The 21695-nt window shown below is 38.7% G+C and overlaps 1 protein-coding gene across 6 annotated transcripts in view; it reads right to left on the bottom strand.

The window, feature by feature from the left end:
- RYR2 (ryanodine receptor 2) overlaps positions 1 to 21695 on the bottom strand; it is a 799701-nt gene that overhangs the window by 236901 nt on the left and 541105 nt on the right. For 3 of the 6 annotated variants that reach the window (XM_032137648.2, XM_058430777.1, XM_032137649.2), the window contains exons 26-32: positions 20301 to 20509; positions 19312 to 19664; positions 18550 to 18664; positions 16753 to 16913; positions 16261 to 16290; positions 14735 to 14894; positions 8252 to 8338 (exon numbers count right to left, since the gene is read on the bottom strand). In XM_032137648.2, the coding sequence (XP_031993539.2) occupies positions 8252 to 8338; positions 14735 to 14894; positions 16261 to 16290; positions 16753 to 16913; positions 18550 to 18664; positions 19312 to 19664; positions 20301 to 20509 (1115 nt within the window). The remainder of the gene's footprint in view (positions 1 to 8251; positions 8339 to 14734; positions 14895 to 16260; positions 16291 to 16752; positions 16914 to 18549; positions 18665 to 19311; positions 19665 to 20300; positions 20510 to 21695) is intronic. The other 3 variants (XM_032137647.2, XM_058430776.1, XM_058430778.1) reach the window with 1 other exon arrangement.

Below are 21695 nucleotides of genomic sequence, written 5' to 3'. Positions count from 1 at the left end.
TCTAGCCAGAAGTATTCCAGATAAAGCTCAACAGATAAATCTGACTACTGACCAAGAAAACCGAATATGTTAGGCATTAACAAACATATTTATTTCTCCTCCACCTCCAATGTCATCTTCAGCCATCCTTAATTCCTTCTGTCTGGTGTCAAAGAAAGAGAGGTCTCTGCTTTGCCAAAAGCTTCTTCATTTATCTATGATCTTGACAACACCGATGCCTGCCTCTAATGGGACCACAAGAAAACCATTATCTCATATTTCTGCATTACCTTCTATCTCTTCTTCTCCTCTAGAGCCCCCTCAACTGCATGCTCTAGGCTACTTCATCCTCAAACTGCTTTCCTATTGCCCTCTAATAGGGTGGAAAAAATCAAGTACTGGTTGAAATATTGATGATATGCTAATGAATAAAACTAACAAAACCCCTGCCCTCATATAGCTTCCATTCTTCTCATTGAAAGTATGAAATAAAATCAATAAGTAAATTACATGAATTAAATGGTATTTTAAAAGAGATGTCATGGGCCTCGGGGTTTGGGGGACAGAAAGCCAGAATGAGGAAACCAGAATCCAGGGCAGCAATTTTAAATGGGGTTGTCAGAATGGGCATCATTGAGAAAGCAACATTTAAAGAAAGACTGGGCCAGGCACCGTGGCTCACGCCTGTAATCCCAGCACTTTGGGAGGCCGAGGCAGGTAGATTACTTGAGGTCCAGGAGTACAAGACCAGCCTGGCCCACATGGGGAAACCCTGTCTCTGCTAAAAATACAAAAATTCGCCTGTAAAAAAAACAAAAATGGTGGCATGTTCCTGTAGTCCCAAATACTCGGGAGGCTGAGGTGGGAGAATTGCTTGAACCTGGTAGGCGGAGGTTGCAGTGAGCTGAGATCGTGCCACTGTACTCCAGCCTGGGTGACAAGTGAGACTCTGTCAGAAAGAAAGAAAAGGGAAGGGGAGAAGGGGGAAAGGGGAGAAGGGGTGAGGGAGGGATGGAGGGAGGGAAGGAAGGAGAGAGAAAGAGAAAAAGAGAGAGAGAGAGAGGTTGTAGTGAGCTGAGATCACATCACTGCACTCTAGCCTGGGTGACAGAGTGAGACTCTGTCAGCAAGGAAGAAAAGGGATAGGGACAAGGGAGGCAGGAGGGCAGGAAGGAAGGGAGGGAGGGAAGGAAGGAGAGAGAAAGAGAAAAAGAGAGAGAGAGGTTGTAGCGAGCTGAGATCACATCACTGCACTCTAGCTTGGGTGACAGAGTGAGACTGTCAGCAAGAAAGAAAAGGGACAGGGACAAGGAAGGAAGGGAGGAAAGGAGGGAGGGAGGGGGAGAAGAGAGAAGGAAGAAAGGAAAAGAAGAGAAGAGAAGAGAGCGAGCAGTCCAGTCTGGATGCATTCAATTTGTGATAGCTATTAGTCAGCCAATGAAAATGTCAGTAGAAGTCAATAGTCAATAGAGGATTGAATATATCAGTCAGGCTTCTGAGAAACTACCACACTTTGTCCAATTTTGTTAAAAAAAAAAAAAAGTCAATCTGAACTTGCTGCCTCCTTTCTCTCATTTCTAATCTTGAATTCACTGTCACATGGCTCCTCTCATCATTTTTTTATACAGTAATTGAGACAAAGTCTCCCTCTGTCACCCAGGCTGGAGTGCAGTAGCACAATCATGGCTCACTGCAGTCTCCACATCTATGCTCTCAGGTGACCCTCCCACCTCAGCCTCTGGAGGATCTGGGACTACAGGTGTGCACCACCACATCTGCCTAAAATAATTGTTTTTTTTTTTGTAGAGATGGGCTCTCACTATGTTGCCCAAGCTGGTTTCAAACTTCTGGGCTCAAGTGATCCTCCTGCCTCCCAGAGTGCTGGGATTACAAGCATGAGCCACTGAGACCAGCCCCTCTCCCATTGTTTTGCTGAAATTCTTCTGGCAAGGCCACCAAAGCCCTCCTCATTAACAAAAGCCAGGGATTCCTTTAGTCCGAGTTGCATTAGTCCATCTATGGCATCTGCTGTTAGCCACTCCTGTTTAGAAAACTCCATCCTCACTTGGCATCTACTAAAATGTCTCTTTCAGTTCTTCTCCAACATTCTTGACAGTTCTGCCCTCAGCCTATCTCATAGGTTCCTCTTTTTTAGTTGATACAACCAGGCTCTCTCCTCAGCCATCTCTTCCCACTCTCTACATCTGCCCTCAAATATTCCATTCACACTCAAAGATGAATTACAACTGATTTCTTGATGATGAAAATTTTAATCTCCAGCATAGCTCTTTTTAGCACAATTGTGTATACATATGTGTATATAGGTATGCATACGTACGTATATTGTATATAAATTTGTTGAGTATATAAATTTGCTGTATGCCATGTATAAAGCATTGCTCAAGTTGTTTAATTATATTAACTCCATAAAACAGATACTGTGAACCCCATTTTATAGACGCAGAAACTGAGCTCAAATAATTTAAGAAAGATGTCCAAGGTCACCAAGCCAGCCTAATAAAACTATCTACTCTGTTCACTCCAGTGTGTGCCTGGAACCTCAACTTTACAATTGCAAAATTAAGTTCAATCTTTTTTCCTGAATTTCAACAAGCTCTTCTACTTTTTGCATCAGCATGGCCAAATTGTCCAAACTAAAATTTGAAATCAATCATTCATTCTCACTCTCCTTGAGATCCTGAATTCATCTACAAATTCTATTATTCCAATTCATTGTTAAATCCTATTCATTTCTTCTTTTTTTAAATTATACTTTAACTTCTAGGGTACATGCGCATAACATGCAGGTTTGTTACATATGTATACATGTGCCATGTTGGTGTGCTGCACCCAGTAACTCATCATTTACATTAGGTATATCTTCTAATGCTGTCCCTCCCCCGCCACACCCCATAACAGGCCCTGGTGTGTGATGTTCCTCTTTCTGTGTCCAAATGTTCTCATTGTTCAATTCCCATCTACGAGTGAGAACATGTGGTGTTTGGTTTTTTGTCCTTGTGATAGTTTGCTGAGAATGATGGTTTCCAGCTTCATCCATGTCCCTACAAAGGACATGAACTCATCCTTTTTTATGGCTGCATAGTATTCCACGGTGTATATGTGCCACATTTTCTTAATCCAGTCTATCGTTGGTGGACATTTGGGTTGGTTCCAAGTCTTTGCTATTGTGAATAGTGCCACAATAAACACACGTGTGCATGTGTCTTTATAGCAGCATGATTTATAATCCTTTGGGTATATACCCAGTAATGGGATGGCTGGGTCAAATGGTATTTCTAGTTCTAGATCCCTGAGGAATCACCACATTGTCTTCCACAATGGTTAAACCAGTTTACAGTTCCACCAACAGTGTAAAAGTGTTCCTTTTTCTCCACATCCTCTCCAGCACCTGTTGTTTCTTGACTTTTTAATGATTGCCATTCTAACTGGTGGGAGATGGTATCTCATTGTGGTTTTGATTTGCATTTGTCTGATGGCCAGTGATGATGAGCATTTTTTCATGTGTTTCTTGGCTGCATAAATGTCTTCTTCTGAGAAGTGTCTATTCATATCCTTTGCCCACTTTTTGATGGGGTTGTTTTTTTCTTGTAAATTTGTTTGCATTCTTTGTAGATTCTGGATATTAGCCCTTTGTCGGATGAGTAGATTGCAAAAATTTTCTCCCATTCTGTAGGTTGCCTGTTCACTATGATGGTAGTTTCTTTTGCTTTGCAGAAGCTCTTTAGTTTAATTAGATACCATTTGTCAATTTTGGCTTTTGTTGTCATTGTTTTTGGTGTTTTAGACATGAAGTCCTTGCCCATGCCTATGTCCTGAATGGTATTGCCTAGGTTTTCTTCTAGGGTTTTTATGGTTTTAGATCTAACATTTAAGTCTGTAATCCATCTTGAATTAATTTTTGTATAAGGTGTAAGGAAGGGATCCAGTTTCAGCTTTCTACATATGGCTAGCCAGTTTTCCCAGCACCATTTATTAAATAGGGAATCCTTTCCCCATTGCTTGTTTTTGTCAGGTTTGTCAAAGATCAGATGGTTGTAGATGTGTGGTATTGTTTCTGAGGGCTCTGTTCTGTTCCATTGGTCTATATCTCTGTTTTGGTACCAGTACCATGCTGTTTTGGTTACTGTAGCCTTGTAGTATAGTTTGAAGTCAGGTAGCATGATGCCTACAGCTTTGTTCTTTGGCTTAGGATTGACTTGGCAATGCGGGCTCTTTTTTGGTTCCATATGAACTTTAAAGTCGTTTTTTCCAATTCTGTGAAGAAAGTCATTGGTAGCTTGATGGGGACGGCACTGAATCTATAAATTACCTTGGGCAGTATGGCCATTTTCATGATATTGATTCTTCCTATCCATGAGCATGGAATGTTCTTCCATTTGTTTGTGTCCTCTTTTATTTCATTGAGCAGTGGTTTGTAGTTCTCCTTGAAGAGGTCCTTCACATCCCTTGTAAGTTGGATTCCTAGGTATTTTATTCTCTTTGAAGCAATTGTGAATGGGAGTTCACTCAACATTTGGCTCTCTGTCTGTTACTTGTGTATAAGAATGCTTGTGATTTCTGCACATTGATTTTGTATCCTGAGACTTTGCTGAAGTTGCTTATCAGCTTAAGGAGATTTTGGGCTGAGACAATGGGGTTTTCTAAATATACAATCATGTCATCTGCAAACAGGGACAATTTGACTTCCTCTTTTTCTAATTGAATATGCTTTATTTCTTTTCCCTGCCTGATTGCCCTGGCCAGAACTTCCAACACTATGTTGAATAGGAGTGGTGAGAGAGGGCATCCCTGTCTTGTGCCAGTTTTCAAAGGGAATGCTTCCAATTTTTGCCCGTTCAGTATGATATTGGCTGTGGGTTTGTCATAAATAGCTCTTATTATTTTGAGATACGTCCCATCAATACCTAATTTATTGAGAGTTTTTAGCATGAAGAGCTTTTGAATTTTGTCAAAGGCCTTTTCTACATCTATTGAGATAATCATGTGGTTTTTGTCTTTGGTTCTGTTAATATACTGAATTACGTTTATTGATTTGCATATGTTGAACCAGCCTTGCGTCCCAGGGATGAAGCCCACTTGATCATGGTGGATAAGCTTTTTGATGTGCTGCTGGATTTGGTTTGCCAGTATTTTATTGAGGATTTTTGCATCTATGTTCATCAGGGATATTGGTCTAAAACTCTCTTTTTTTGTTGTGTCTCTGCTAGGCTTTGGTATCAGGATGATGCTGGCCTCAGAAAATGAGTTAGGGAGGATTCCTTCTTTTTCTATTGATTGGAATAGTTTCAGAAGGAATGGTACCAGCTCCTCCTTGTACCTCTGGTAGAATTCGGCTGTGAATCTGTCTGGTCCTGGACTTTTTTTGGTTGGTAGGCTATTAATTATTGCCTCACTTTCAGAGCCTGTTATTGGTCTATTCAGGGATTCAACTTCTTCCTGGTTTAGTCTTGGGAGGGTGTATGCGTCCAGGAATTTATCCATTTCTTCTAGATTTTATAGTTTATTTGCGTAGAGGTGTTTATAATATTCTCTGATGGTAGTTTGTATTTCTGTGGGATTGGTGGTGATATCCCCTTTATCATTTTTTATTGCATCTATTTGACTCTTCTCTCTTTTCTTCTTTATTAGTCTTGCTAGCAGTCTATCAATGTTGTTGATCTTTTCAAAAAACCAGCTCAAGGTTTCATTGATTTTTTGAAGGGTTTTTTGTGTCTCTATCTCCTTCAGTTCTGCTCTGATCTTAGTTATTTCTTGCCTTCTGCTAGCCTTTGAATGTGTTTGCTCTTGCTTCTCTAGTTCTTTTAATTGTGACGTTAGGGTGTCAATTTTAGGTCTTTCCTGCTTTCTCTTGTGGGCATTTAATGCTATAAATTTCCCTCTACACATTGCTTTAAATGTGTCCCAGAGATTCTGGTATGTTGTGTCTTTGTTCTCATTGGTTTCAAAGAACATCTTTATTTCTGCCTTCTTTTCATTATGTACCCAGTAGTCGTTCAGGAGCAGGTTGTTTGGTTTCCATGTAGTTGAGTGGTTTTGAGTGAGTTTCTTAATCCTGAGTTCTAGCTTGATTGCACTGTGGTCTGAGAGACAGTTTGTTATAATTTCTGTTCTTTTACATTTGCTGAGGAGTGCTTTACTTCCAACTACATGGTCAATTTTGGAATAAGTGAGATGTGGTGCTGAGAAGAATGTATATTCTGTTGATTTGGGGTGGGGAGTTCTGTAGATGTCTATTAGGTCCGTTTGGTGCAGAGCTGAGTTCAATTCCTGGATATCCTTGTTAACTGTCTGTCTCGTTGATCTGTCTAATGTTGACAGTGGGGTGTTAAAGTCTCCCATTATTATTGTGTGGGAGTCTAAGTCTCTTTCTAGGTCTCTAAGGACTTGCTTTATGAATCTGGGTGCTCCTGTACTGGGTGCATATATATTTAAAATGGTTAGCTCTTCTTGTTGAATTGATCCCTTTACCATTATGTAATGGCCTTCTTTGTCTCTTTTGATCTTTGTTGGTTTAAAGTCTGTTTTATCAGAGACTAGGATTGCAGCTCCTGCTTTTTTTTTTGTTTTCCATTTGCTTGGTAGATCTTCCTCCATTCCTTTATTTTGAGCCCATGTGTGTCTCTGCATGTGAGATGGGTTTCCTGAATACAGCACACTGATGGGTCTTGACTCTTTATCCAATTTGCCAGTCTGTGTTTTTTAATTGGAGCATTTAGCCCATTTACATTTAAGGTTAATATTGTTATGTGTGAATTTGATCCTGTCATTATGATGTTAGCTGGTTATTTTGCTCGTTAGTTGATGCAGTTTCTTCCTAGCATGGATGGTCTTTACAATTTGGCGTGTGTGTGCGGCTGGGTACTTGGTGCCAGAAGCCAGAGCCCCCCGGGGCTCGCCCTTCCACCTCACCAGGTCAGTGAAAAAATGATCAGGGTAGTGGTATTTCACCAGCGGCCTGCAAAGGCTGGCGGACCCCATCCCGCCCCCTTGCGGGGACGGGGTTGGGGGCAGTGTGCGGGGCGCCTCCCACTTATTCTACACCTCTCGTGTCTCTTCACTGTGCCAGACTAGAGTCAAGCTCAACAGGGTCTTCTTTCCCCGCTGATTCTGCCAAGCCTGTTCCCTTTTCTGTGGTTTTCGCTGGATAGTAAGTATGGACAGTGGGAATCTTGTTCATCCATTCATGCGTGTCACTAATTAGATGACAAGGCATTTGGCTACCTTAAGAGAGTCATGGTTACTCCCGCCATTTACCTGCGCTTCATTGAATTTCTTCACTTTGACATTCAGAGCACTGGGCAGAAATCGCATCCTGTCAACACCCACCGCAGGCCTTCGCGTATTCATTTCTTCTATAAAGTATTTTCACATTTATCATTTTTCATTCTGACTTCCATGGCTCTAATCACTGTCTTCCATGTAGACAGTATCAAATTATTGACACCTCATTGCTACTGATTATTCTCATTCTTGTCCACCTCCACATTAATGACAACATATTTTTCCAAAACAAGTTTCATTATGCTCAATCCCCTTTTTCAAATTTCCAATGGATTTCCCCTGTCTATGTAATAGGTGCTAACCTTTTCAATGGCACAGAAGACCTTTTCAACTTGGACTTGTTCTACCTTTTATCCATCTTAATCTCCAGCCACATTCTGGAAGGCATCCTTTGTTACAGTTACACTGAATTCCTTAACCTTCAGCATGTTCACTCTTACATATTTTTGCTTCTTCTCATCCTCTGCCTAGAATGACCTCTCCTAAAAATGTACCCCAAGAGCTCCTATTTTACAGTTAGTAATCAAACTAAATGTTACCTCTTCTTTGAGCTTTGGCTGATCCAACCCATCCAACTGAGTTGTTCTTTCATTTATGTTACTGGAGTATTCCATACATACCACTACTGTAGGTGGCATGGTTTCAGATCTTTAAGTCCATTCATTAGCTCACCTATGAGTTCAATGATTCCTGCAATGTGTGTAATCTGGCATTTTTTTTTCTATAGACCTTTTATTGAACAGGGCTTTTATTGAATAATATACATATGATAACTAAAGAGAAACACTTTTTAATTATTATGTTACCCTTGTGACCTGAAAGAGATTTTCAAGCATGGCTATCTTTTCTTGAAAGAATGATTTATTTGATTCATATCAGTACTAATATACTGAATTTATTTCAGAATAAATAAATGCTATGTCCTAATAGAAAATAATACAAATATAATACTAGGAATGAGTTTTATTACCTTTATTCTTCCCAACTCAAACTGGAAAACATTGGGACTCGTAGCTTGTGCAAAAACTGCAGGAAATAATTTTGTACTCGGCTCCACCTGAAATACACAAATGAATTTAATAATGTTAGTAATGAAAGAAGACAAGGGAAAAAATATTTTCTTTATAACAACAAAGCAATACTTTACAGAAGGAGCCCAGAGACCTTCCTTCCTTGCATATTGATTGATGTGCTCCTTCAAGAATTAGCGTATTTCATTACTATGTGAACACTGCTGGGGCAACATACTCTGTTTACTCTGAAGGGCTTATGGCATTGTCATTACTTAACAGAAGTAAACATACATAATTAATTCAATTTTTTCCATTTTCTTTTAATTCCTAATTTACTGTTTTTTAATTGACACATTGTAGATATTTAATGGGATACAATATGATGTTTTGATACATGCATACATTGTATAATGATCAAATCAGGGTAATTAGCATGTCTATCACTTTGAACATTTTTCATTTCTTTGTGGTGGACATACAAAATCCTCTCTTCTAGCTATTTTGAGATATACAATACTTGATGATTGACTATAGTCACCCTACTGCCCAACAGGACACCAGCACTTATTCTTCCTTTCTAATGTTAACTCTATAGCCATTGGATACCCACTCCCTCTCCCCCACTTTCCCCTACCCTTCCCAGTCTCTGATAACCACTATTCTATTCACTACTTCCATGAGATTAACTTTTTTTGATTCTACATATGAGTGAGCAACGCAGTATTTTCCTTTCTATGTCTGGCTTATTTCACTTAACACAATATCCTTCAGGCTCACCCATATTGGTGCAAATGACAGGTTCTCATTTTTTTTTATGACCAAATAGTATTCTATTGTGTATACATACCACATTTTCTTCACTTATTCATCCATTGATGGGCACTTAGGCTGATTCCCTATCTTGGCTATTGTGAATAGTGCTGTGATCATTATAGGAGTGCAGATATCCCTTCCACATACTGATTTCATTTCCTTGGGATATATACCCAGTACGGGGAATTCTGGATCATATGGTAGTTCTATTTTTAATTTGTTAAGGAAACTCCATACTGTTTTTCATAATGGCTCTATTTATTTACATTCCCACCAATAGTGTATGAGTTTCCCTCTTCCTCAACATCCTTGCCAATGCTTATTATCTTTTGTCTTTTTGATAATAGCCATTTTAACTGGAATAAGGTAACATTGTGGTTTTGATTTGTACTTTGCTGATGATTAGTGATGCTCAGCATGTTTTCATATGCCTGTTGGCCATTTGTACGTCTTCTTTTGAGAAATCTTTATTAAGGTCTTTTGCACCCTTTTAAATCAGATTGTTTGTTTTTACTATTGTTTGTGTTCCTTATATATTCTGGATATTGATCTCTTATCAGATGTATAGTTTGCAAATATTTTGCCCCATTCTGTAGGTTGTCTTTTCACTCTGTTAATTATTTCCTTGGCTGTGCAGAGGATTTTTAGTTTGATATAATCCCACTTGTCTATTTTTCCTTTTGTTGCCTGTGCTTTTGAGGTCTTGTCCAAAAAATTGTTACCCAGCCCAACGTCATGAAGTGTTTCCCCCATGTTTTCTTCCGGTAGTTTCATAGTTTCAGGTCCTACATTAATCCACTTTGAGTTGATTTTTGTATATGGTGAAAAATAGGGGTCCAGTTTCATTCTTCTGCATGTGGATATTCAATTTTCCCAGTACCATTTATTGAAGAAACTGTCCTTTCCCCAATGTGTGTTCTTGGCACCTTTGTTGAAAATTAGTTGGCTATGGATAGATGGGTTTGTTTCTGGGCTCTCTGTTCTGTTTTATTGGTCTATATGTCTGTTTTGGTTACTATAGCTTTGTGGTTTAGTTTCAACTCAGGTAGTGTTTTGGTTGCTATGGCTTCGTGTATTTTAAACTCAGGTAGTGTGATGTTTCCAGCTTTATTCTTTTTGCTCAAGATTGCTTTGGCTACTTGGGGTCTTTTGTGATTTCAGAAGAAATTTAGAATTTTTTTTCTATTTCTATAATAGAATAATAATGTCATTGGTATTTTGATAGGGACTTCACTGAATCTGTAGATTACTTTTTGTACTATGGACATTTTAATAATATTAATTCTTCCAATCCATCCAATCCAACAGCATGAGATATCTTTCCATTTATTTCTGTCCTCTTAAACTTATTTCACCAATGTTTTATAGATTTTAGTGTAGAGATCTTACACCTCCTTTGTTAAATGTATGCCTAGATAACTGATTTTTTTTTGTTTTTTTGAGATGGAGTCTCGCTCTGTCACCCAGGCTGGAGCTCAGATCACTGCAACCTCTGCCTCCTGGGTTCAAGTGATTCTCCTGCCTCAGCCTTCCCAGTAGCTGAGATTACAGGTGCCTGCCACCATGCCCGGCTAATTTTTTTGTAGTTTTAGTAGAGATGGGGTTTCGCCATTTTGGCCAGGCTGGTCTAGAACTCCTGACCTCAGATGATCCACCCGCCTTGGCCTCCCAAAGTGCTGGGATTATAGGTGTGAGTCACTGCGCCCAGCCGATAACTGATTTTTAAAGCTATTGTAAATGAGATTGTATCTTGGTTTTTTTTTCTCAGAACATTCACTACTAGTGTAAAGAAATACTGATTTTTGTACATTGATTTCGTATCCTGCAAATTTACTGAATGTATTAGTTTTAACAGTTTTTTAGTAAACTTTTAAAGGTTTTTATAGATAAGATCATGTCATCTACAAACGGAGACAATTTGATGACTTCTTTTCCAATTTGGATGACTTTTATTTCTTTTTCTTGCCGAATTATCTGGCTAGCACTTCTACTATTATGTTGAACAGAAGTAGTGAAAGTGGGCACCTTTGTCTTGTTCCAGACCTTAGAAAAAAAAGCTTTCAACTTTTCCCCCATTTAGTCCTGGGCTTTTCTTTGATGGAGACTTTTCATTATTGATACAATTCCCTCACTCACTATTAATCTGCTCAGATTTTCTATTTCTTCATAAGTCAGTCTTGGTAGGTTGTATACATCTAGGAATTTATCCATTTCTTCTAGGTTATCCAATTTGTTGGCATATGATTTTTCATAATATTTTCTCATTATCCTTTGTATTTCTGTGGTATAGGTTGTAACGTCTTCTTTTCAATGCTGATTTTATTTATTTGAGTCATCTCTTTCTTCGTCTAGCTAAAGGTTTATTGATTTTGTCTTTTCAAAAAACCAACTCTTTGTATCATTGATCTTTTGCATTGTTTAGTCTCTGTTTTATTATTGTTCCAATTTTTATTATTTATTTACTTCTATTAATTTGGGGTTTAGTTTGTTCTTGTATTTGTGGTTTTTGGAGGTACAATATTAGGTGGTTTATTTTTTACTTTTTAAATGTAGGCATTTAATACTGTAAACTTCCCTCTTAGAACTGCTTCTGCTGTATCCCATGACTTTTGGTATGTTGTGTTTCCATTTTTGTTTGTCTCAAGAAAATTTTTAATTTCTGTTTTAATGTTTTCATTTACCCACTGGTTATTAAGGGGCATGTTGTTTAATGTCTATGTATTCATAAGGTTTCCTCAGTTCCTCTCAGTACTGATTTCTAGTTTTATACTAGTGTTATCAGAAAACATATACGATATCATCTTAAATTTTTAAAGATTTATTTTGTGGCCTAACACATGATCTGTCCTGGAGAATGCCCCATGAGCAGTTGATAATAATGTGTATTCTTCAGCTATACATCTGTTGCACAGAATGTTCCATAAATGTCTAGTATGTCCCTTCGGTCTAGAGTGCAGTTTAAATCTGCTGTTTCCTTGATGAATTTCTGTCTGGATTATCTGCTGTTGCTGAAAGTGAGGTGTTGAACTTCCCTACTATTGTTGTATTGAAGCCTATCTCTCCCTTTAGATAAAACATACTTCATATATTTGGATGCTCCAGTGTTGAATGCATATAAATTCACAATTGCTATATCCTCTTAATTGATCCTTTTTTTATCAAATAATGACCTTCTTTGACTCTTTTTCACATTTTTTGAATTAAGTCTATTTTATCCAAGTGTGGCTACTTCTGCTTACTCTCAGTTTCCATTTGCATTGAAAATCTTTTTCCATCCCTTCACTTTCAGGCTATGTCTGTCCTTACAGGTGAAGTGAATCTCTAGTGGGCAGCATATAGTTGAGTCTTGCTTTTTATCCATGTAGCCACTCTATATATTTTAACTGGGCAATTTAATCCATTTACATTCAAGGTTATTATTGATAGGTAAGAAATTATTCCTAACATTTTGTTCATTGTTTTCTAGATCCTTCATTTCTTTACTTCTCTCTTGCTTACCTTTGTGGTTTGGTACCTTTTTGTGGTGCTAAGCTTTGATAACTTTCCCTTTCTCACTAGTGTGACTGCTGCAATTTTTTCTTTGTGGTTACTATGAAACTAAGATAAACAATATTGTAGTTATAATAGACTATCTTAAGCTGATACCTTTGGTCGCATAAAAATACTCTGGACCGGCCAGGCGTGGTGGCTCATGCCTGTAATCCCAGCACTTTGGAAGGCCAAGGTGGGTGGATCATGAGGTCAGGAGATCGAGACCATCCTGGCCAACATCGTGAAATCCCATCTCCACTAAAAACACAAAAATTACCTGGGTGTGGTGGCGCATGCCTATAATCTCAGCTACTCAGGAGGCTGAGGCATGAGAATTGCTTGAATCCAGAAGGCAGAGGTTGCAGTGAGCCAAGATCTTGCCATTGAGCTCCAGCATGGTGACAGAGCAAGACTCTGTCTCAAAAAAAAAAAAAAAAAAAATACTCTGGACTTTTACCCTCCCCTCACAATTTACATTTCTGATGCCTTGATTTACATCTCTCTATATTGTGTGTTCCTTAACAACTACTTGTAGCTGTAGTTACTTTTAACAGTTTTGACTTTTAACCTTCATACTAGAGTACTAGACGTTTGAAAGATTTGGCATAGCACCATTTCAGTACTGCAGTATTCTGAGTTTGATTTAAAATTTACTTCTACGAATGGGTTTTATACTTTTTCATGTTTTCACGATAGCAATTACCATCCTTTTGCTTCCAGGTATAGCACTGCCTTAGGCATTTCTTCTAAGGCAGGTCCAGAGGTGGTGAATTCATCCTGCTTTTGCTTACCTGTGGAGTACTCTATTTTTCCTTCATTTCCGAAGGATAGCTTTGCTAGACATAGTATTCTTGGCTGACAATTGTTCTTCCAGCACATTGAATATATCACCTCATTTCCCTAGCCTTCAAGGTTTCTGCTGAGAAACTTGCTGATAGTCAAATGGAAATCCAAGTATTGGATTTGACTTGGTGCTATTCGCTCACTGCTCTTAGAATTCTCTCTTTTTCTTTGATATTTGACAGTTTGATTATAATGCAGTTTTGAAAGGACCTTTATGGGTTGATTCTCTTGAGATCCTTTGAGCTTCCTGGATCTGGATGTCCATATCTTTCCAAAGACGTGGAAAGTTATTAGTCATTATTTTGTTAAACGTTTTCTGTGCCTTTCTCCATTGCTCAGTGGCATCCCATAAATTCTATAGGCTTTTTTCCTTCTTTCTTATTTTTATTTCTTTTACTCCCTCTGGATGGGTTATTTCAGAAGACCTGTCTTCAAGTTCATAAAGTCTTTCTTATTCTTGATCTAGTCTGTTGCTGAAATCCTCAGTTGTATATTTTATTTCATTTATTGAATTCTTGAGTTACATGATTTCTGTTTAGTTCTTTTCTACTACATGTATTTCTTTGTTAAATTTCTCACTCAGATCACGAATCGGTTTCCTGATCTTTTTGAAGTATCTGCATTTTATTGTATCTTACTGAGTTCCCTTAAGATCATTATTTTGAATTTCTTTTCAGGCATTTTGTAAATTTATTTTGGGGAGGGGGATCTGTCACTAGAGAATTATTGTGTTCCTTTGGAGGAGTCATGCTTCCTTCCATTCATATGTTTCTTGTGTTCCTTTGATATCTGTTCCTCTGGTAAAACGGTAGCCTCTTCCAACTTTATGAAGTCGCTTTTGTAGGAAAATATTTTTTCCCGTAGATGGTTTCTAGGGTACTGGTTGGGTAGGATACACTGGTTTTGGTTCTGGGTGGATGCAGTAGTGTAGTATCTGTGCAGATTCTTCAGCTGTAATTTATGTCAGCAGCATCTGCAAGTGCCTGAGTGGTCTGGCTACAGGCATTTGTGGTGGTGATTGTGCAGCTTTGTTGGGGTAAGGCCACCAAGGTGGTTCTCAGGTCACAGGAGTGCAGTGGCTGGGACAGCTATGGGGAGGGCTTGCTGGGGACAGGTCTGCTTGGCTGGTTTTCAGACCAGGGGCACATGTACATGTGTCTATTTTACTTTTTGATCTTACAAACTGTGTTTTCCTTTAATGGGGGAAAAAAGTCTTCCTCCCTAGAAGCCTGATATCATCACTGACCACGTACCTGATAGTATGTGCTCAGTTCCTTGCCATTGGCAATGAACGTGAGCAGCCCGCTGGCAGCATCCACCACACAGCCAATCTCCAGTCCATTATTGTTGCGTCCTTGCCCGGGGCTCATGCTCTCACCCGCACATACCATATAGCAGTTGCTGCGTTTGATGCTGAATTTCAAAAGAACATTTTTATCTTTGTACAACCACAGATAAAAGAGAAAGCAGGTATATCTTGCAAACTAACTAAATTATGCTGCGCAAGCAACAAGCTCATGCTGTAATGGGAGAGGTGCACAATGGGCCCGATTCTGTGATTCTGAGCAAAACTCCATTGACTGCAGTGGACGTTCTGAATCAGGTCTTATACGTCTCTACATTTCACACCTAATGAAGACAGGTCAACAAGTTGGAACCAAGTAAGAACTGACCTGCACCTTCTCTCCAAAAACTCAAACCAAACTAGACCTTTTTCTGGGTTCAAAAAAGTTTAACTATTTAAAAATCATCCAAATTTGTAATTTTCATCTCATGGATTTTTTTTTTTTTTAGTTTTTTTTTTTCTTTTTTTTACACTTGTTCTGAAATGAGAAGCATTTGTTGCCAAACACTATCAAAGTCCTTAGGCAAATTCTACATAAGCCTTCAGTGATTTGATATATTTAAAATTTGGCTAAAATTTTGCCCCTTTCTGGACAATTCCCAGTGATCTGAGAGACAGACTTAATTAGAATCTGCAAAAAAAACCACAAAAAACAAAAAACAAACAAACAAACAAAAACCCAGTGATGTTAACCACAAATGCCACCTGATTTTCACCTTCCCTAAAGCTTTTACTAGAGATGGTAACAAAGTTCAGTAATCTGAGCCTTATTAGCATTCTCTCTCTCTGCCACTGTACAGTTAACATATTAACAAAACCAGCAAAAAAGCCTAAAGCCAGTCAAGTAGAAAGGAAAGAACAAAAAGGCTGAGATAAATCAGTTTTTGAGTAATCAAATGTAGGCCGCATTTCTTCACACTATGTACGTAAAATCCAATGACCCTTCCCTATCTTCCATTTCCTCCACCAAAATCATCTTTCAGTTATCCCATCCCTATATTGACTTCTTTACTTATATTGTTGCCATCCCTGAAAATTAAGTGTGGCCCCCAAAGAATATTCTTGGAGACGTGGTTTTTTTTGTCCCAAACTTATGTAAAGAGCTCTTCATTAGAGATTTTTGCTGGGCCCCCATTGCAAACGCTAAGTCCATTATGCTTCATATGTTACAACCCAAGGGCAGGAAAGTGAGTTTCCCAAAAAATGATGGTGCAAGTATAGAAGAAAAGCAACATTATAAAGGACTCTTTCTGAGACCTGTCACAGCAGATCAGAGAGGATGCATGGGCACAAAAGGTAGAAGCCAATGGTCAGATCTTCTCTTGTCTTATTCTGCAAGGAAGATGGCCTTCTTCACTTTTTTGAAGGTTTGGTTTGAGTTTGGTTTGTTTTACAAATGAAAAAAAGATGGCACAGAAAGTGTAACTGACTTACCCAAAGCCACACAGCGAGTCAATGGCAAAGCTGAGGAAAGAACCCACTTCTCCTCAGTCCGAGTTCAAATGCGTCCACCTGGTCTAAACTACCAGCCCACATTGTCTTCACAGTTTTCTCCCCACCACATAGCCAGTTCCCAAAATCTATAATCAAGTCATTGGTTAAAAGCCTCACATTCACCCATCTCTCATCCCTAAAACAAAGGCTAAGTATTGGTAACCCAAGCTGTAGTCATGTTCCCTGAAGGAATATATGATCATTACCCCAAAAGGTTGCACTGCTCTTACTGTACAAAGTTTGCACGTTTAATACATTTAGATTCCTTACTGGTTTGTATGAGTAACAAAAACGACACTGATATTAATGGCTTGATTATATTGTTCCTATAAATAGAAATATCTTGGTCACAAAATACAAGGAAAAGGAATAGCTAGGTTCACCAATATTTTTTTCACATGTCATTCTTGCAAAAAATTGAGGAAAACCAACCTTTCATGCACTTTTCCTTTTTCATCTCCTAGAGTAACTGTTACTGTGCGAACTCTGTCCAAGTCAAAGCCTGTGTCATACTGATGGAAATCTGATGTGATCCAGCCCACCCAGACGTTAGCAGGTTCTTGTCCAGGAAAGATTCTCACTGAGTAATAGTACTGTGAAGAGAGCAAAACCAAATATTGGCAAAGTAAAACTAAACAAAACGAAACTTGGATCTGCAATCCTAACTGTGTCTAAGTCTGTGAATGACTTAAGAATTCACTTCTTGGCTTAAAACTGTTTGGGGTGAATGAAAATATTGTAGGCACAAAGGACTAACACTACAAACTAAGAAACGTCTTTTACCAGAGATCCTGAATTAAATAAGAAATAACAGGAAAGAGAGAAAAGACGTGATCTAAGTGCTAAATGATTTAAGTCTTTTGATGCTGGTGAGCATATGTGTGTGTGTGCTACATGTGTGTAATATACACACATACATATATATATGTACATATATACAGTATATGTATGTAATAAAGTCATGGATCCATTAAGCATAGGGAAGCTTCAAATTCTTCAAGCTTATACATGTATACAAATCTATGTTCACTTTTTGTTTTTTTTGATAGACTCTCACTCTGTCACCCAGGCTGAGGTGTAGTGGTGTGATCTCAGCTCACTGAAGCCTCTGCCTCCCGGGTTCAAGAGATTCTCCTGCCTTAGCCTCCCAAGTAGTGGGACTGCAGGTGTGCACAACCACACTCAGTTAATTTTTATATTTTTAGTAAAGATGGGTTTTCACCATGTTAGCCAGGCTGTTCTCGAACTCCTGACCTCAGGTGATCCACCTGCCTCGGCCTCCCAAAGTTCTGGGATTACAGGCATGAGTCACTGCACCTGGCCAGTGTTTGGGTTTTTATACTTGTCACCTATCTTTTTGCATATTCTTGGCGTTTCCTTTCTCTGACATATAACATTTTGGCACTTTAAGCTCACTTTTTCTTTTTCTTTTTTTTTTTTTTTGAGACGGAGTCTCACTCTGTCGCCCAGGCTGGAGTACAGTGACACCATGTCGGCTCACTGTAATCTCTGTCTCCTGGGTTCAAGCAATTCTCCTGCCTCAGCCTCCCTAGTAGCTGGGATTACAGGCGCCCACCACCACACTCCACTAATTTTTATATTTTTAATAGAGACAGGGTTTCACCATGTTGGCCAAGCTGGTCTCGAACTCCTGACCTCAAGTGATCCATCCACCTCGGCCTCCCAAAGTACTGGGATTATAGGCTTGAGCCACTGCACCCGGCCTAAACTCATTTAGACATAGTTCAGAGCATGTGAACATCAAACTCAAGTATGGGAGCACTCTACAATGAACACAACTAAATATTTTTTCAATGTAGCATTTTAGCAGAAGTAGCTTTGAGAATTTAAAATGGAAGAGAGCAAAGCTTGATCTCTCACAAATTATGATAACTGATCTTCCTTTAGACAACTCAGTAAGATGAAGAAAATCATATGTAGTTGAAAAATTCAAGAGTAATTTACAATTTTGTCAGGAAACAGGATGGCAAACTTAAGATTAGGCATGCCATTAAAAATATTTTTCCTAAAATAGCTCTTGAATTGCATAATATCCATCATAATACATAAACGTTTTTCAAACTTTCGGTCCCCAAAATATATCCAAAAATAGAAACAGACATTTTAAAAATAATGTTACTAAGTATGATGAATCAGTAGGTGTTATTGGAGACGTAAAGCATAATTAGTGACAAATAGAAATAAACGACAAAAGCCGCGAGCTCATACCGTGGATGTTTGCATCAAGAAATCATAGTCATCCCGATCATCAGCCAGGACATCTTCGGTGAGTCTTGCCGAATGGCTTGTGCTGTAATCTGGCTTTGTTCTTCTAAGCAAAAATCTGAAATATTTTAGAGGACTAACAATAAGCGACATTAAAATGTTCTGTCTACTTCAAATATGAGCGTATAATCAATTGAGTTGCCTTAAACCTGGGCGATTTTACTCCCTGGGGGACATCTGGGAATATCTGGAGATACATGTTTTTGGTTCTCACAGTTTGGGGGATGGAGTGTTACTGGCATCTAGTGGGTGGAGGTCAGGATGCTGCTCAGCATCCTTCAATGTCCAAGGTGTGTCCTCAACAAAGAATTGTCTGGCCTAAAGTGTCAATAGTGCTGAGACTGAGAAACTCTGATTTAGTATAAGAAAGGATGTTAAAATAACTTGCCGCCTTTACCATAAAAACTACTATTTGGAGAAAATACTCTGCAAGTTTCAGGCAAGAATGTAAATACAGACATCTTAAAAAGTAACTCTTGAGATAGATTGCATCTACGCTAACAAATTAGATGACTAACAGGTTGCTTAATTTTTCCCTATAGCATCCTTTGCACAAAGAGGAGGAGAAGAAGGAGGAGGAGAAGTGGGAAGAGGAGGAGGGGGAGGAGGAGGAGGAAAAAATTTACATTAGGAGACCCTTTACTCTGGACTGTAACCCTCCTCACATAACTACCAATTTCAAATCACAGCGTATAAATTAGTAACCTTTGTTTCAGGCGAGAGGGCTTTTCCTGGGCGTAATCTTTGTGGTTATTAAACTCTGGTTTAGTAGCTTCTTTGTCTTTGTCAACACGATCGGGCACTAGATGGCCATGAGCTGTCTTCATCAGAACCTCAAAGTCAGAATCAGCATCATAATCTTCCAAATCATTCTTGGGCCCAAAAAGGCCAGCCCCAGAGAGCCCTCCAGCCACCGTCTTGGAGAAGACCTCCGCACACTCGATCGGCATGCTCAGGCGATAAAACATGATATCAGTGTTGCTGTTCTGAGAACCAAAAGACTTCTGAGTGACCTTTAAACATGGGGAACTGTCTATGGTGCCGTCTATTCTGGTCACCTAGCAAATGAAGAAGTGATAGTTCACATTCCAATCACCATTGTCAATTTCCTGATTCTAAAGATGACTAAGTCATGTCACGTTTTCAGAATCCCAAATGCAGTCCACACATGGCATCATTTTGTAAGAGATGATTAAACAGATTACTGTGCTATGGATATAGTCATAGAGTTCTGCTTCTGTTTCTAAAGATGGTTTCGGAAATTTATCTTATAATTCTATATATTCAGATTCAGCCTGACATTGCCCATACATAAAAAGGAAAGTATTTTTCATCATTCTAACAAGCTACTTGTAACATATCTAATAGGAGAACGGATGTGGTTCCCTTTGTCTTGATCTTTCTTCTAGCTAAAGAGCTTGATGCGTACAAACCCCAGACACAGTCTGAGCTATAGACTTCTTCACACATAGCTCAAGGTAAAAAAAAAGAATTGAAAGCAAAAATTTTAAAGTTTCCCATCCACTGATAGCTGGTATAAAGTACCATCTTTGCTTAGATTCCACTACTATATAACACATCAAGGTCATCATTTTAAGTAAGTCACAATAATTGTCTAAGCAGAAGTTCCTGCGTATAAAGATATTCTTTTCCTGCTTTTTAGAAATGGCCTGATTTTTAAAGAAAAAGCAAACCTCTATATGTTCATGGTTTGATGGAACTTGGAGAAACTGAGGAAGCCTCTTGCTCAGCCACATGGTAATATCCCTGTTTGTATTAACGGCAAATGGTTCATAGCCCTCTTGTAAGCCACAGATGGTGAAATATTTCAAGGTGCTGACATCCTTTCCAAAGTTCATCCTACCCACTTGAGCCACTCCAAGGCTACACACAGGTATGAATCCTGGGAAGAAAAAAAAAATCAAAAGTTTTAGTACCATTAGTATATGATCCTGTCAGTATGGAATTATCCAACATATTGTTCCAGGACTGAACTTTGTGAGAGCTGTCACCCTAGGGTGAAAAAAATAGTGTAATAAAGGGAACAATGACATTAAATATTACCCATAAGGGTGAGAAAACCAGGATTTGATCTTGACATTATAATTTACTAGCTGTGGGCCTTAGATAAATCCCTTCTGTCATCTCAGACTTAACTCTGTAAGACGAAGTAAATGCTATGCAGCCCCTGGTCCTCCGGGGATTCTAGAGATATGCACCCTGCAGTCTCCTTGCTCAGGAGTGCATGTACTGTCTCATATAGGGAAAGTGAGAAGGAACTAAGTGCCAAGGGATGTGGTTCATTTGCCTTGCTCCTCCTTCTGGCTAAAGAGCTTGATACGCACTAACACCAGACACAGTCTGAGCTATAGATTTCCTCATACATAGCTCAAGAAAAAAAAGAATTGGAGGCAAAAATTTAAAAGTTTTCCATCTACTGATAGTTGCTTTTGATCGTTGAAGAAAATTTTGGATTTTTTTCTGGAATAAACTGGATCTAAGCATGGGGGAAAAATACATGTTTAATGTATGAAGCATGTATTTATGCATGAATGAGGTATATTTATAATGCACAAATTATATATATATATAATCATATTTATATGCAATAGCAATGAACAATAGAGCAAAAACCAATAAAATATTTCATAAGCTCTTCCCATGTGTGTCAGAGTTAGCAAATCTTTCCTCTTTTGAACAAAAAGGGGAACTATACTAACTTTGTTAATTGTTTTTTTGAGCTCTTTGGAATTGATTGGCAAGACAATGAATGAGATGGTATTTTTTGGAAAGGAGATGAGATTTTTGTTTTCACAAGGGTATGAGATGATATTCTTCAGGGATGGGTGTTTATGTACTTTTTTTTTTTTTGAGATGGAGTCTCGCTCTGTCACCCAGGCTGGAGTACAATGCTGTGATCTTGGCTCACTGCAAACTCTGCCTCCCATGTTCAAGTGATTCTCCAGCCACAGCCTCCCAAGTAGCTGAGACTACAGGTGCACGCCCTGGGTCCAGCTAATTTTTGTATTTTTAGTAGAGATGGGGTTTCACCATGTTGGTCAGGCTGGTCTCAAACTCCTGACCTCAGG

This window comes from Hylobates moloch, unplaced genomic scaffold (genome assembly GCF_009828535.3).
Source record: "Hylobates moloch isolate HMO894 unplaced genomic scaffold, HMol_V3 SCAFFOLD_18, whole genome shotgun sequence".
Taxonomy (NCBI): domain Eukaryota; kingdom Metazoa; phylum Chordata; class Mammalia; order Primates; family Hylobatidae; genus Hylobates; species Hylobates moloch.
Note: the sequence above shows the minus strand (reverse complement) of the source record. Positions and strands in the feature narration are given on the sequence as shown.